Raw genomic sequence first — 17,177 nt, 5'->3', positions numbered from 1 at the left:
AAGTCTAATTGAAAGAACATTTAACCTTAGGTAGTCTCTCTTCCCTCATTTACATTCGTGTCTAAATCTTTGCATGATAATTAAACCCAGTTCTGGTGTTCTAGAATCCCCTAAGGATGATGTACCAGAACTCTCTCTGGCAGTTCACTTGGATTTGCTGGTTGTTAGGATAAGAAGGGACCTGAGAGACAATTTATTATGGCCTCATCACTTCTACTGTCAGGGTTAAGTGATGTGTCCAGGAGCACAAGCTAAATTATGGGAGGACTGGGTTGGAGTTAGAAGGCTCAGTCTGGTTCTCTTTCTCAACTGCAGTGGAATGAGTAGAATTCCTCTGGCATCAAGATGTATTTTAAAGACGTGTTTTTAAGAATGACACTTAAAAATTCTACTTGTCAGTTTTACACAGTAATCAACTAGAAATATCTATTTAAGATGAGGACTATAAAATTTTTACATTGAAGTTGGTTTCAACTTTTATCAGCCTTTTTATTGAAACATATAGTTCAAGTGACTTGCTAAGACTATCTAAAATGAAACTGTTTAAGCAGTATGTGGATACAGGAATGCTTGAAATGTTAATAGTAATACTATAGGAACAACAAAAACAGCTTTATGGCTTTTATTTCTTTAAAGTTTTAGGTGATGAGAAGTGATTCTAAAGTTTCATTGAGATTTTTCACATTATATGTGACACAATTTCAGTATAACTTACAATAGTGGTAGAAAGTATCTTACAATTGGAAAACATGGAAAATACTCATTGCTTGCTATTGTTTAATTACACATTAGTTTTTTTGTTGTTGTTATTGTTTTGTTTTTTAAGACTGTGTCTCACTCTGTCACCCAGGCTGGAGTACAGTGGTGCCATCACAGCTAACTGCAGCCTTGACCTCCCGGGGCTTAGGTGATCCTCCCATTTCATCCTCCTGAGTAGCTGGGATTACAGGCATGTGCCATCACACCTGGCTGGTTTTTTTTGTTTGTTTGTTTTTGTAGAGACAGGGTTTCACCATGTTGCCCAGGCTGGTCTCAAATATCTGGGCTCAGGCAGTTCTCCCTCCTTGGCCTCCCAGAGTACCGGGATTATAGGCATGAGCCACCTCACCTGGCTACAAATCAAAAATTGAACATGCTATTTTTGTTACATCCACATATTGAAATAATATATAGAGATACTTGACTTATGGTGCAGTTATATCCTAATAAACCTATTGTAACTTGAAAATTAATTGAATACATTTAACCTACCTGAAAATATAGTTTAGCGTAGCCTACCTTAAATGTGCCCACAACACTTAACATTAACCTACAGCTGGGCAAAATCATCTGGCAACACAACACACTGTAGAGTGTTGGTTGTTACCCTTGTGATCATGTGACTGAGTGGGAGCAGCTAGCTGCTGCTTTCCGGCATCGAGGGAGAATATCATACTGCATATTGCTATCCTGGGAAAAGACCAAAAATCAGGATTTCCAAGTAGAGTTTCTACTGAATGCATGTTGCTTTTGTGCAATTGTAAAATCAAAAAATCATAAATTGAAGCTTTGTAGTTTGAGATTATCTGTGTAAGTTTAGTAATATATTGAACTTCATTCCTTTAGCATTCTAGACTATTCTTATTAATAAACCTCTTTGTGATTATTCTCAAATTGGAGATCATGTGATCATAAGCATCCTTTTTTTTTTTTTTTTTTTTTTTTTTTTTTTGAGACGGAGTCTTGCTCTGCCGCCCAGGCTGGAGTGCAGTGGCCGGCTCTCAGCTCACTGCAAGCTCCGCTTCCCGGGTTCACGCCATTCTCCTGTCTCAGCCTCCCAAGTAGCTGGGACTACAGGCGCCCGCCTCGTCGCCCGGCTAGTTTTTTGTATTGTTTTTAGTAGAGACGGCGTTTCACCTTATTAGCCAGGATGGTCTCGATCTCCTGACCTCGTGATCCGACCGTCTCGGCCTCCCAAAGTGCTGGGATTACAGGCTTGAGCCACCGCGCCCGGCCAAGCATCCTTAACAATGTTAGAAAAAGGGAGAAAATAGCAAAAGCTTGGAAAGAAGGGGGAAATATTTATCTTGGAAAAAGGGTATATAAGTAGAAACATGATTTTGTTAAAATTAATCTGTTACAGTTTACTTTGAGACAACTTTTAGCAACTTCTTTGCACTTTAAGATTATTATGTAAATTTATTGCTGCTACATATTTTAAAGAGTTCACCTAAAGAAAATCTCCTATATAAAAAAAAGTAAAGCCTAAAAAACTAATAAAGCTGTATTTGTTAGGGTTACAAATGCATTCTTTCTCTATTAAATTATTTATTTCAGTATTCTCTTATATAGCAAAGTGTCCTTGTATGTAAATATATTTTTAAGCAATTGTTCTTCAGACAATTTTCATCTTCAGTTATAAGTTATATTGTTTAGGAAGCACCCTTACCTGACTTTTTGAAGGATATCTGACGTATGTGCTTTGTGATTTTTGGTTTAGTGCTTGAAGGAATGCCTGTGGTACTGGGAGGAAATAAGCAATCTCAATTATTCATAAGCTTCTCTTCCAGGACTTCCAACTTTTGTGTAAGTTGTTAACAGATGAAAAATGACATGTAGGTTTCACATTAGTAAAAACTTTTCTCATCCCAAATATGATATTGCTCTAACCATTACCTAATACTCTAAGCAATAGATTATACTACTGTTAAGAATATAAAATCAGTATTAAGAAGTACTTTTCAAAAAGAAGGCATTTTCTTTTTCCCCACTTCTGTGTACCTATAGACAATATTGAAAAAGCACGTTAATAAAAATCAAAAGTTCTTTGTGACAAATATTATTTAAAACAGTATTGTGAATAAATATCATAAGAGACTTCAGACCCAGTGAATAATGAGAGCTGTTGGATCAAAATCTGAGGTAACTGAAATCAGTAAATTGAAAAATGTTGGCTGGGTGCAGTGGCTCATGACTGTAATCCCAGCACTTTGGTTGGGAAGCCAAGGCGGGCAGATCACTTGAGGCCGGGAGTTCGAGATCAGACTGGCTAACATGACAAAACCCTGTATCTTCTAAAAATACAAAAATTAGCCAGACATGGTGGTGCGTGCCTGTAATCCCAGCTACTCAGGTGGCTGAGGCATGAGTATTGCTTGAACCTGGGAGGTGGTGGAGGTTGCAGTGAACTGAGATTGTACCACTGCAATACAGCCTGGGTGACGGAGTGAGATTCTGTCTTGAAAAAGAAAAAAAAAGGAAAAAAAGAGAAAAATGTTTTCTTTAGACTCAATTAAGATTGTTATAGCAAATAAGATAATAAACATTAGGTAGTAAAGAACAGTACAAATGCCCACTATTTTAATTTTCTGTTAACAAAAGTCCATTTCTTATATCTGTCAAATTTTTTGATAAATTCAAAAATTCAAATTTGACTTTTTGATGTTGATTGGGAAGTCCGTCTTTTTACTGTGCTGAAATCTGTCCCATGAGACTACAACCTCCCAGGAGACAAAAATAACTTAGAGTCTCTTGTGTGCAGCCTTCAGCAGTACTGTGCTTGGCACTTACAGGGAATGCTCAGTAAGTAACTGAATAAATGAATTTGTGCTTCCACACCTTTATGCTATTTGTTTTCTAGGTTGATACAAACATGTTGCTAAATTGCTATTGGAAGCTCTTATATGGGATAATTCTTCAAATATTTGAAGACTTGGAAATTATGCTCTAAACAGTCAAATCTTAGGAACATAGTAAATTAGTCCATCATGACATATGTAAAACCGTAAGACATTGCTAATATTTAACTGGTTTTGACCCATAAAAGTGACAGTTTTGTATGATTCAGACTAATATTTCAACATGAGGTTCTTTTAAAACAGTTGTGAATATGCCAAAACAGAAAGGGCCAAAATTGGGTTATGACAGGGTAGTTGAGAAAAGATAGGTTTTTGTAATTTATATGAACTCTAAGTCGATAAGTTAATTACAGTGATAAAGTGATAATAGGAATACACTCTCACTGTTTCATAACATGCTTATGCTGGACTTGTGTTTCTTTTTTTGGCTACCCAGCATCTAAATTTTTTATACTAATCTCTCGTGTTAGTTATATTCTTTCATAGACTCCCTTGCTGCTAGGGAAGGAAAATATGATCTTGGTCTGACGCAGACTTTGAATCAGAAGCTAGCAACTTGAAGAAGAAAAGGACCATGTAGAATTCATCCTTGGGATAGGTGTGTCATCAGTGATAGCTACCACCAGTCCAAGGCCAGTGGAAGCAGTTTTGGCCCTTTGTGTGCTGTCTGTGGTTTGGCACCTGATGCTCACTGGAAGAGGGGGTGTTGGTACTGGACCTGGGCTCCACCAGAACTTTGGGCATCTCCTATCTCCTTGGCTTCATGGCCTTTCAGCCTAGTCCTCTGGTCCTCGTGGTGGTGTGTTTTTTTTGAGACTGGGTCTTACTCTGTCACCCAGCTTAGCCTCCCAAGTAGCTGGGACTACAGGTACACCCCACCACACCTGGCTAATTGTTTGTATTTTTGGTAGAGATGGGGTTTCACCATGTTGTCTGGGCTGGTCTTGAACTCCTGAGCTCAGGCAGTCTACCCACCATGGCCTCCCAGGATTGAGCCACCACACTAGGCCCTCCCAGTGTTCTTATATGAACTCTTTTCCTCCTCAACTCAGCCAAAGTTGCCATCTGTTGTTTGCAACTGAGAACCAGTGTTTTCTAGGCATTTTAATGGTCTATTGCTTAACCTTCTTTATTACCATAGAATAGAGACAAAAAGCTATTTGAGGGCAGTGACTACCAGCAAAGGTTTTTAGAATATGCCCCAAATTTATATACCATGATTGAAATGTCACATTTAGCACATTAATTAGTGTTCAGTAAAAAGTAAAATAATAATTAAAAAAAGAAAGTATCAGTAAAAGTAAAATAACAGTAAGATTTTTCGAAGATGTGGTGAGATACTGTTTTGAGTTATTCACTGAGTTTCTCTCCTTGTGTTTCTTGTATCCCTTGTTCTCTGCCTGCCCCCTCCTGGGCAGTGAGCGACACTCATGTTTCAGAAGAGTAGGAATACAGCAGCAAAAGTAGAGGAAAGGTGGGGTTTCAAAAACAAAGCATAATGATAGGTTTTTTCCTGTCTTGGTACTAGAAAAGATACTCTGGGTTGGGTGAAGAAGAGTTAGAGGCCAAGCAAGAGTGTGTGTTCTTGCCCAATCTGTCATCCCATGAGTGAAACAACAGAAATCCACAGAAGTCTGAAAGCAGGAGTGATCTCTGCTCCATCCCTGAGAAGTCTGCACACAGTCAGCAAAGCCAGAATTCCCTGTGCTTCCAGAGTGTACTGGAGGTGACAGAAGATGGTTTCATGTGCCAGGTGGCCCCATGGTGTTCAGACCTGTTTGAACCCTTTCCACCTTTGTCTAGGACACCCAAAAAATTAGAAAAAAACCAACCCACTCGGCTGTTTCTGTGTGCTCAAGAGGAGCAGGAAGGCAGTAAAGGGCCTCAGGCAGCCCCAGTGATTCTGGCTTGCTCTGGTGTGGTATGGCAAGCTATAGGATGAAATCCAGGAAGAAATAGATATTCTAGTTGAAATATAGATGAGTAGCCAGGTGTGGTGACGTATGCATGTAGTCCCAGCTACTTGGAGGCTGAGGCGGGAGGATCACTTGAGCCCGGGAGTTGGAGACCAGCATTGGCAACACTGTGAGACCCCATCTTAAAAAACAAACAAATAGGCTGGGCGCGGTGGCTCACACCTGTAATCTCAACACTTTGGGAAGTGGAGGCAGATCGTGAGGTCAAGAGATCAAGACCATCCTGACCAACATGGTGAAACTCTGTCTCTACTAAAAATACAAAAATTAGCTGGGCGTGGTGGCATGTGCCTGTAATCCCAGCTGCTCGGGAGGCTGAGGAAGAAGAATTGCTTGAACCCAGGAGGCGGATAGTGAGCCAAGATCACACCACTGCACTCCAGTCTGGCAACAGAGTGAGACTCTGTCTCAAAAAAAAACAAAACAAAACAAATTATAGATGACTGAATAAAGTTACCTTCACAGATAAGTTTCATTACCCTAAAACCTTTAAAATTGCCAATCATACTTAGAATAAAATCCAAAGATTTTAGCAGGTTCCTGCCTGCTTCTCTAAATGTATTTCCTGTCACTGCCCCATATCCCCACTCTGCCCTAGTTACCCTGTCTTTTATATTGTGTTTCAGATCTACTCAATATTCTTTCACCTTAGAAGTTGTTCTTCTACTGCGAGTACTCTTCCCCTAGATACACACATGGTTCTCTTCTCAATTTCACTCAGGTGTCTGCTGAAATGCAATATATTCAGGGCTGGATTCCCAGACCACCTTATATAAAATAGGAACCTTATTTCTTCCACGTAACTCTCTATGCTCTTATCTGCTTTTGTTTTCTTTATTTCACTTAACAGAACCTGACCTTCATTTATATATTAGTTTGTGGCACCCAACAAATATGGAAGGCACACAGGGCAGGATGTTTGTCTTGCTCACTGCTGTATATTCAGCACCTAGAATAGTACCTGGTATATATTAGGCCCTCAATAAATATTTGCTGAATTAAAGAACGATTAAACTTGTGTTTGTCGACTGGAATTCATGTACAATGTATGGTTCTTAAAGTAACTCACCACTTTTAGCGTTTGTTTGAAAATGTTTCATAGAAGGGAGAAAGAAGATTTTAGATTCTTTTTTAAAATTTTTGTGGGTACATAGTAGGTGTATATGTTTATGGGGTACATGAAATACTTTGATACAGGCATGCAGTGCATAATAATCATATCAAGGTAAACGGAATATCCATCCTCTCAAGCATTTATCATTTGTGTTAAAAATAATCCCACAGTGTAAACTAGTATAATCACTATGGAGAACAGTATGGAGGTTCCTTCAAGAACTAAAAGTAGAACTACCATTTGATTCAGCAATCCCACTACTAGGTATGGACCCAAAGGAAAATAAGTCATATGAAAAAGATACTTGCACATGCGTATTTATAGCAGCACAATTCACAATTGCAAAAATATGGAACCAGCCTAAATGCCTATCAGCCAACGAATGGGTAAAGGAAATGTGGTATATTGACACCATGGAATACTACTCAGCCATAAAAAGGAACAAAACAATGGTATTTGCAACAGCCTGGATGGAGCTGAGACCATTATTCTAAGTGAAGTAACTCAGGAATGGAAAATCAAACATTTTATGATCTCACTTATAAGTGGGAGCCAAGCTATGAGGAAGCAAAGGCGTAAGAATGATATAATGGACTTGGGGGGAGGGGTGCTAGGAGGGTGAGGGATAAAAGACTTTTGAGTACAGTGTGCATTGCTCAAGTGATGAGTGCACTAGAATCTAGGAAATCACCACTAAAGAACTTTTCCATGCAACCAAACACCACCTGTTCCCCCAAAACTAGTGAAATAAAAATAAAACACCAATCCCATTATACCCTTGTAGTTAATTTAAAATGTGTAATTATTATTGACTATAGTCACCATTTTGTACTATCAAATACTAGGTCTTATTCTTTCTATTGTTTTTAGTGCCCATTAACCATCCCTACTTCTTTCATATCCCCCTACTACCCTTCCTAGATTCTGGTAACCATCTTTCTATGCTCTGTCTCCATGAGTTAAATTGTTTTAATTTTTGGCTTCCACAAGTAAGTGAGAACATGTGAAGCTTGTCTTTCTTTGCCTGGCTTATTTCACTGAATATAATGACCTCCAGTACCACCTGTATTGTTGCAAATGACAGGGTCTCATTCTTTTTTATGGCTGAATAGCACTCCAGTATATATATGTACCACATTTTCTTTATCCATTCATCTGTCCATGGACATTTAGGTTGCTTCTAAATGTTGGCTGTTGTGAACAGTGCTGCAACAAACATGGGAGTGCAGATACCTCTTTGATATGGTGATTTCCTTTCTTTTGAGTATACAAAATACAAAAATTAGCTGGGCGTGGTGGCATGTGCCTGTAATCCCAGCTGCTCGGGAGGCTGAGGAAGAAGAATTGCTTGAACCCAGGAGGCGGATAGTGAGCCAAGATCACACCAGTGATCCCACCAGCAGTGGGATTGCTGGATTGTATAGTACCTGTATTTTTAGTGTTTTGGGGGACCTTCAAACTGTTCTCCATAGTGGTTGTACTAATTTACATTCCCACCAACAGCATACAAGAGTTCCCTTTTCTCCACTTCCTTGCCAGCATTTGTTATTGCCTGTCTTTTGGGTAAAAGCCATTTTAACTGAGGTGAGATGACATTTCATTGTAGTTTTGATATGCATTTCTCTTATGATCAGTGATGTTGAGCACCTTTTCATATGCCTGTGTGCCATTTGTGTGTCTTTTTTTGAGAAATGTCTATTCAGATCTTTGCTGATTTTTAAATTGAATTATTAGATTTTTTTCCTATATAGTTGTTCGAGCTCCTTTTAATTCTCGTTATTAATCATTTGTCAGATGGGTAGTTTGCAAATTTTCTCTCCTTCTGTAAGTTGTCTCTTTGTTGATGATTTCTTTTGCTATGCAGAAGCTTTTTTTTTTTTTTTTTAATTTGGAAATAGTCTCACTGTGTTGTGCAGGCTGGAGTGCAGCAGTGTGATCTCAGCTCACTGCAGCCTCCGCCTCCCAGGCTCAAGTGATCCTTCTAGGCAGCTGGGACTACAGGTGCTCACCACCATGCCTGGCTAATTTTTATATCTTTTTGTAGAGACGGGGTCTAGCCATGTTGCCTAGGCTGGTCTCAAACTCCTGAGCTCAAGCAGTTTGCCCACCTTGGCCTTCCAAAGTGCTGGGATTACAGATGTGAGCCACCATGCCCAGCCAGAAGCTTTTAAGTTTGATGTGATCTCATTTATTTATTTTTGCTTCTGTTCCCTGTGCTTCTGAGGTATTACTCAAGAAATCTTTGCCCAGACCAGTGTCCTGGAGAGTTTCTCCACTGTTTTCTTGTAGTAGTTTCATAGTTTGAGGTCTAGATTTAAGTCTTTAATCCATTTTGATTTGATTCTTGTATATGGTGAGAGACAGGTGTCTAGTTTCATTCTTCTGCATGTGGATATCCAGTTTTCCCAGCACCATTTATTGAAGAAGCTGTCTTTTCCCCATTGTATGCTCTTGGCACCTTTGTTGAAAATTAATTCACTGTAGATGTATGGATTTGTTTCTGGGTTCTCTATTCTGCTCCATTGATCTGTATGTCTGTTTGTATGCCAGTGCCATGCTGTTTGTTACTATAGCTCTGTAGTATAATTTGAACTTAAGTAATACGATTCCTCCAGTTTTGTTCTCTTCTCTCAGGATAATTTTGGCTGTTCTGGGTCTTTTGTGGTTCCATGTGAATTTTAGGATTGTTTTTTCTATTTCTGTGAAGAATGTCGTTGGAATTTTGATAGGGATTGCATGGAATCTGTAGATTGCTTTGGGTAGTATGGACATTTTAACAACATTGATTCTTCCAATCCATGGACATGGAATATCTTTCCAGTTTTTTGGTGCTGTCTTCAATTTATCCAATCAGTGTTTTATAGATTTCATTGTAGAAATTTTTTGCTTCTTTGGTTAATTCCTAGGTGTTTAATTTTTTTGTGTGTGTGGCTATTGTAAATAGAATTACTTTTTGGATTTCTTTTTCAGATTGTTCACTATTGTCATATAGAAACGCTACTGATTTTTGTATGTTGATTTTGTATCCTGCAACTTCACTGAATTTTTTTCACCAGTTCTAATAGTTTTTGGTGGAGTCTTTGGGTTTTTAAAAAATGTAAGATCATATCATCTGCAAACAAGGATAATTTGACTTCTTCTTTTTCAGTTTGGATGCCCTTTATTTCTTCTTTTGTCTGATTGCTCTAGCTAGGACTTCTATTATGTCGAATAACAGTGGTGAAAGTGGGTATCCTTGTCGTGTTCCAGATGTTAGAGGAAAGGCTTTCAGTTTTTCCTTATTCAGTATGATATTAGATGTGGATCTATTGTATATAGCTTTTATTATGTTGAAGTATGTTCCTTCTATACACAGTTTTTTGAGTTTTTTAATGAAGGGATGTTGAATTTTATCAGATGCTTTTTCAGAATCAATTGAAATGGTCATATGGTTTTTGTCCTTCATTCTGTTGATATGATATATCACATTGATTTATTTGCATATATTGAATCATCCTTGCATCCCTGGAATAAATCTCATTTGGTCATGATAAATGATCTTTTAAATGTGTTGTTGAATTCAGTGATTTTTGCATCAATGTTTATCAGACATATTGGGCTGTAGTTTTCTTTATTTGATGTGTCTTTGTCTGGTTTTGATATTAGGATAATACTGGCCTTGTAGAATGAGTTTGGAAGTATTCCCTCCTCCTCTATTTTTTGGAGTAGTTTAAATAGGATTGGTATTAGTTCTTCTTTAAATGTTCGGTAGAATTCAGCAGTGAAGACATCAGGTCCCAAGCTTTTCATTGCTGGGAGATTTTTTTTTTTTTTTTTGAGACAGAGTCTTGCTCAGTCACCCAGTCTGGGGTGCAGTGGCGCGATCTCGGCTCACTGCAAGCTCCACCTCCCGGGTCCCCGCCATTCTCCTGCCTCAGCCTCCCAAGTAGCTGGGACTACAGGCGCCCGCTGCCATGCCCGGCTAATTTTTTGCATTTTTAGTAGAGACGGGGTTTCACAGTGTTAGCCAGGATGGTCTCGATCTCCTGACCTCGTGATCCGCCCGCCTCGGCCTCCCAAAGTGCCGGGATTACAGGCGTGAGCCACCGCGCCCGGCCGGAAGATGTTTTATAATGATGTTTATCTCATTTGTTATTGGTCTGTTCAAGTTTTGGATTTCTTCATGGTTCAGTCTTCATAGATTGTATGTGTCTAGGAATTTATTTGTGTCCTCTAGATTTTCCAATTTATTGGCATATAGTTGCTCATAGCAGCCACTAATGATCCTTTGAATTTCTGTGGTATCAGTTGTAATGTCTCATTTATCAGCTCTTACTTTATATATTTGGGTCTTCTATCTTTGTTCTTAGTCTGGATAAAGGTTTGTCAATTTTGCTTATCTTTTCAAAAAAACAGCTTTTCATTTTGTTGATTTTTTTTTTGTATTTTGTTTCAGTTTCATTTATTTCTGCTCTGATATTTATTATCTCTTCTACTAATTTTGGGTTGGATTTGCTCTTGCGTTTTAGTTCTTATGCTAGGGTAAAAGAATTTTCCTTCAGCATCTTAAATATATCATGATATTCTTTCCTGGTCTATAACGTTTCCCCTGAAAAATCTGCCGCCAGACATATTGGAGCTCCAGTGTATGTTATTTGCTTCTTTTTTCTTGCTGCTTTTAGGATCCTTTCTTTATCCTTGATCTTTGGGTGTTTGATTATTAAATGCCTTTAGGTAGTCTTCTTTGAATTAAATCTGCGTGGTGTTCTATAACCTTCTTGTACTTGAATATTGATGTCTTTCTCCAGGTTTGGGAAATTCTCTCGTATTATCCCTTTGAATAAACTTTCTACCCCTACCTCTTTCTGTACTTCTTTTTAAGGTCAATAACTCTGAGATTTGTCCCTTTGAGACTATTTTCTAGGTCTTGTAGGTGGGCTTCATTATTTTATATTCCTTTTTCTTTTGTCTCCTCTGACTGTGTATTTTCTTTCTTTTTTTTTTTTTTTTTTTTGAGACGGAGTCTCGCTCTGCCGCCCAGGCTGGAGTGCAGTGGCCGGATCTCAGTTCACTGCAAGTTCCGCCTCCTGGGTTTAAGCCATTCTCCTGCCTCAGCCTCCCGAGTAGCTGGGACTACAGGTGCCCGCCACGTCGCCCGGCTAGTTTTTTGTATTTTTTTAGTAGAGACGGGGTTTCACCGTGTTAGCCAGGATGGTCTCGATCTCCTGACCTCGTGATCCGCCCGTCTCGGCCTCCCAAAGTGCTGGGATTACAGGCTGGGAGCCACTGCGCCCGGCCTGACTGTGTATTTTCAAACAGCCTGTCTTCAAGCTCACTAATTCTTTCTTCTGCCTGTTTGGCCCTGTTATTAAGAGATTCTAATGCATTCTTCAGCATGTCAGTTGCTTTTTTTTTTTTTTTTTTTTTTGAGACAGAGTCTCACTCTGTTGCCCAGGCTGGAGTGCAATGGTGCGATCTCAGCTCACTGCAACCTCCGCCTCCCGGGTTTAAGCGATTTTCCTCCCTCAGCCTCCTGAGTAACTGGGATTACAGGTGTGCCACCACGCCCGGCTAATTTTTGCATTTTTAATAGAGACGGGGTTTCACCATGTTGGCCAGGCTGGTCTCGAACTCCCGACCTCAGGTGATCTGCCTGCCTCAGCCTCCCAAAGTGTTGGGATTACAGGCATGAGACACCGTGCTCAGCCTGCATTTTTCAACTCTAGAATTTCTGCTTGATTCTTTTTAATTATTTCAAAGAGTAATTGTTAAATTTATCTGATAAAATTCTGAGTTCTTCCTACGTTCCTGTCTTCTTGTCTTTAGAATTGGCTTAATAGTATTAGCTCTACTCGTTTTTGGATAAAAAGACCACATGAAAATTTATTTACCGTTGATCTTTGAAAAGTATGAATTTTTCACATACGTGCCAAATGATTCTATGCTCCTTTGTGCATTCTAGTTTGATGCTTGTGAAATCATAGCAATGTTATATTGTTAATGTATAGTGCATTTGTTATTGTGCTTATTTTATGTTTTAATTTTTTTATTCAAAAGTAATATATGCTCATTTTAATAATTGAATCCATATATATATATATTATATTTATAAATCTGGTCTCCTATGCCTCTATTTAATCTCAATCCACATCCCAAGGTATTCTATACTATTTTTCCGTGTTGGTAAAAACATATAGATAATCTATTTTCTTTACTTCTCTCTTTTATATTCCAGAGAATCATGTTATAGATGTAATAACCATGTAAGTTCTTTTTGCTTAATGGATCATGGCCACTTCTCCTGTCTATGTGTGTAATTCTAATTAATTCCTTTTATTATCTTCATGGTGGCCATATGGTAATTTATCAACCGTTTATTTATTGATGAAGGTTTTTTCCAGTTTGTGTGAATTCAGATAATGCTTTAATAAGTATCTTTTCATAGAATTTCGTATACTGATGCTTTTATTTCTTTGTATTTTCCTAGAATTGGAATTGCTGGCTCAAAATGCTTGTGTAGCCTAAATTTTAATAGTTGCTACTCAGATTACTTTCCATTGTAGTTGTGGCAGTTTTCATTCTGCAACACCATTATTTATTCATATATTTTCTCTAACTCAATTTCTTTCCCCCTTGTTCAGGAACTTCAGTTACAGACATATTAGACAACTTGAAGTTGCCCCACAGCTCACTGATATTCTATTCTCTGTTTTTTTTTTTTTTCTTTATGTTTTCTTTTTCTTAGTGTGTTTTATTTTGGGTTCTATTGCATTGTTTTCAAATTTACCACTATTTTGCTCTGCCGTTTCTCACCTTTTATTTTCATCCAGTTAATTTTTCTCAGACATTGCAGTTTCCATCTCTATATAAATTTGATTTGGATTTGGATTTAATAGTTTCCGTGTCTCTACTTGTTGGGGTGATCAGACCCAACACCAGGCTGTGGGGGCTACGAAGTCCAGCGGAGTCAAAGGAAAAGACAAGTTAAGAGAGAAAGTAGGACCGGGGGCCAATGCTCGTATGGAGGACGCGAAGGCCCCGAGCTCTAGGAGCCCATGCTATTTATTGGTGATCAAACAAAGAAACAGGTGGTGAGGATGTGGGGGTTGAAAGGAAGCGGTGTATCAAGCGAATGAGTTACAGCTGTGATGGTTTAGCATTTTCTTTGAAACATATGACTACTTCAGATAATGGGAGTGCTAGAAGCAAGGAGCCAGCAAATCTAGACATATTCCAAAGGCCACGAGGGGTTTTAGACCCTGGACCCGGGATATGTTCCAACACTCTTTTACATTATGTCAGACATGCAAGCCCTGCCTCAGCTTCTCTCCCAACACTCAGCTTTTCTCCCAACATCTACCTGACTTTTTGAACATAAGATATACAGTTACAATAACTATTTTGATGTCCTATCTACTAATTCTAACCTCGATGTCAGTTCTGAGTCACTTTTGATTAGTTGATTTATCTTTTCAAAAATGAGGGCCATATTGACCAGTTAGTTTGCACACCTGGTAGTTTTTGATTAGATGCCAGGCATTGTGAAGTTTACCTTGTTGGGTGCTGAATTGTTTTGTATTTCTATAAATATCCTTGGGTATTGTTCTGGTACACAATTAAGTTACCTGGAAATAAGTTTTTTGCTTGTTTGTTTGTTTGTTTGTTTTGGGTCTTGTTTCTAAGATTTCCTAGGTGGTACTAGAAGAGTACCAGTCCAGAGTTAATTATTCCCCACTACTGAGGCAAGACTGTTCTTTTTACCTGATGTCTCATGAATCTTGAGGTTTTCCAGTCTGGCTAATGGAACGGACAGTATTCCTGGGCTCCGTCTGGGTTTCTCCTCCTCATACAAGGCCTTGGACACTCAAGGATATAAGCTGGGGCAATCAAAAGGGCTCACCTTTTCTTGTTAGAGTACTGGACACTCTCCCCTTTAATCCTTTTGAATGTGTTTTTCCCCAGCCTCAAGTAGTTTCCTTGCACACATGCACTGATCAGGATTCAGTCAGATATTCTAGGGGAACCCTTTGAAGAGCTCTGGAATTTTCCTGGTACAGGTCTCTCTTCTCAAGTATTCTGTCCCTTTCAGCTCCTTTCCCTCAACCCAGGGAATGGCTGGACTCTATCTGTTTCACCTCCTTACACAAGACCTTGGACATTCAAGGATATAAGCTGGAACAATCAAAGGGCTTGCCTTGTTTGTTTCTCATTGCTCAGGGAAGGTTTCTGCTACTTCATCTTGGTAGCAGAAGTTTTAGATATTAAGGGTTTCAGATAAGCTAGTCCTTTTTTGTACTCAGGGAAACCACTGGGATGCTCAGTGAAAATCAGCACCGTGTCAGCCCAACAGTTGTTGTATTTGTTAGATACCCCTTTCAAATTATTGCTTTTGTGTGCTTTACCACAGGTGTGAAATCACTGGACATTTAACTGTCAAATAGTATTTGTTATACATATTGCAGATTTTTTCTCTCTTTTAAAGAAAATATCTGAAACAGGTGTATAAAGTAATCTTCACCGTAAAATAGTGATTGTTTGAACTGGTATTTTTTTTTTTGCAATTAAAGACAACTGTGAAAAGACTGTAGTAGCATTTCTTTGTTTCTCTTTATTTTCTTCAGAGACTGCAAATAGGACATTTCAAGAAAAAGGCATCCTGGCAGGAGACAGCAGAAGTTTTAAGCCTCATTTGACCTTCATGAAGTTGTCAAAATCACCATGGCTCCGTAAGAATGTGAGTGCATGTTCTTATTGCAAGCCTGTTTTACCAGGCCACGCCAGCCATAAGCATGGTCTGGAGCACAAGTGACATTGCCGTGGTCTCACACTACTCTTGCTTCTGGGATTCCAAGTCAGGTTGGTTCCAATTCCCAGGGATGCTGAGGATATTCCTGGCCTTCCAAGGAGGCTATTTCAGCTTTGCCTTCCTTTGCCATCATGGCTGTTTTTTCATTCTCTGGCCATCATTTATTTCTACCACTGTTGTGTCATCTGCTTCATTCCCTGAAGAGCCTCGAGGTGGTGCCAGAGTTCAGTTTTGCTGCTATCCTTGCTTGTGGTTATTTGCATCCTGTTGCTCTCAAAGCTTCCTCTGCTGGCCTGTGTACGCTGGTGCTGCTCACTGCAACTGGGTAAGCTTTTTTACCCCTCTTCCTGTTGCTCTTCAAGGTTTCCAAAAGACCGTCTTTCAGCGGTTGCCTCAATTAAGGTCTTGGAACCAGGTGTATTGGGGACTGGGCATGAGGGTAACTGAGGGACCTCCTTTCCTGGAGGTACTTAAAAGTACTTCTCCCTAATGATGGTCAACAGTGGCACAATCCAAGTGACAAGTCTTTTGACTTCTCCTGTCTCAGGGTGACTTACTGCCTTTATAGGCCACTCGTTCTTCCCTCAGAAGTCAGAGCAACTTTTGACTTCTGTCTAGGTTCATGAGCATTTCTCCTAAAATCCTAAGGCTACCCTTCATTTTGTTTCCTGTTTCAGCCTAGGGGGTTCCTCATGCAAATTCAGACATCTGATGGCCTGCTCTCATATACCAGAGTTTTGGAGACGGGCATGCAGATTAATATCCGCTCCCTGCTCTCCATGACCCTTTGCTGCAGTTAAGACTGATTTGCAGCTCTAGCAATGAAGGCCATGTGTAGTAGTAAGTAGAATTTTTTTTTTCTAAATTTGTCACATTTTGTATTTAATGTCTCTGTCCTCAGAAAAGTCTTTTGGGTCCTTTAAATCATGGGTTTGGGTGACTCACCATCCTGTAGTTAAGAGTTTTCTACAGACTATTGCTGAAAATCTCAAAAAGATACTTTGCATGTTTTTTTGGATTACATTGCCACAAATTTAGTAGTATCCATATTAGGTATCATTCCAGAGTATATTAGGTAAAAATAATTGGTGTAAATGATAGATATTGAAATCTGGGATGATAACAATTTACAAAACTTGTACACTGACAGTTTGATTCTTTACTGGTTATCTTTCTTGTTTTGCTTTCAAATGGATTGTCCTCTTCCAAGTGGTTTCAAACTTAATCACAGAATGCCAATCAGTGGTGAAGGTAATATCTCCATTTAAACATGTTTCTTTATTTTTATACTATTAACTTTGAAATGAGAGTACCCAAGGACATTTATTCAAAAAATGCTTAATTATATATGTCAACATTTCAAACTGCATTTAAATGATTTATTGGCAGTTAGTTTCTCAGAATCAATCTTACCCTATAGAAAAGTGATATGAGACTTGGAATGCTTGTGATGTGACTGAGATCACAGTCTTATCAGTTACAGAGCCCTGTCTCTGTACCTGAGAAACCCATCCCATCTCATTCTGTCTCATATTCTTCCCTCCCATTGGCCAGCTCCAGTTCATATAGAGTCATTTCTATGTGTAAGGAGCTCCCTGTTCCAAATCATATTAATTAAGTAAATACATATTGAGTGCCTACTGTGTGCCAGACATGGTGCTGGGCACAGAATGGTGATCAAAATA

At 38.9% G+C, this 17,177-nt stretch overlaps 1 protein-coding gene across 6 annotated transcripts in view; it reads left to right on the top strand.

Annotated features, from left to right (window-relative positions):
* Positions 1–17,177, top strand: part of AKAP7 (A-kinase anchoring protein 7) — a 159,582-nt gene that overhangs the window by 53,942 nt on the left and 88,463 nt on the right. For 5 of the 6 annotated variants that reach the window (XM_030929181.1, XM_030929177.1, XM_030929179.1 and 2 more), the window contains one exon: positions 15,308–15,420. In XM_030929181.1, coding sequence (XP_030785041.1) covers positions 15,308–15,420 — 113 coding nt within the window. Of the gene's footprint in view, positions 1–15,307; positions 15,421–17,177 lie in introns of those variants that run through there. The other variant, XR_004056902.1, reaches the window with a different exon arrangement.

This window comes from Rhinopithecus roxellana, chromosome 4, assembly GCF_007565055.1.
Source record: "Rhinopithecus roxellana isolate Shanxi Qingling chromosome 4, ASM756505v1, whole genome shotgun sequence".
NCBI lineage: Eukaryota > Metazoa > Chordata > Mammalia > Primates > Cercopithecidae > Rhinopithecus > Rhinopithecus roxellana.
The sequence above is the reverse complement of the archived record's forward strand: the minus strand, read 5'-3'. Positions and strand labels throughout refer to the sequence as shown.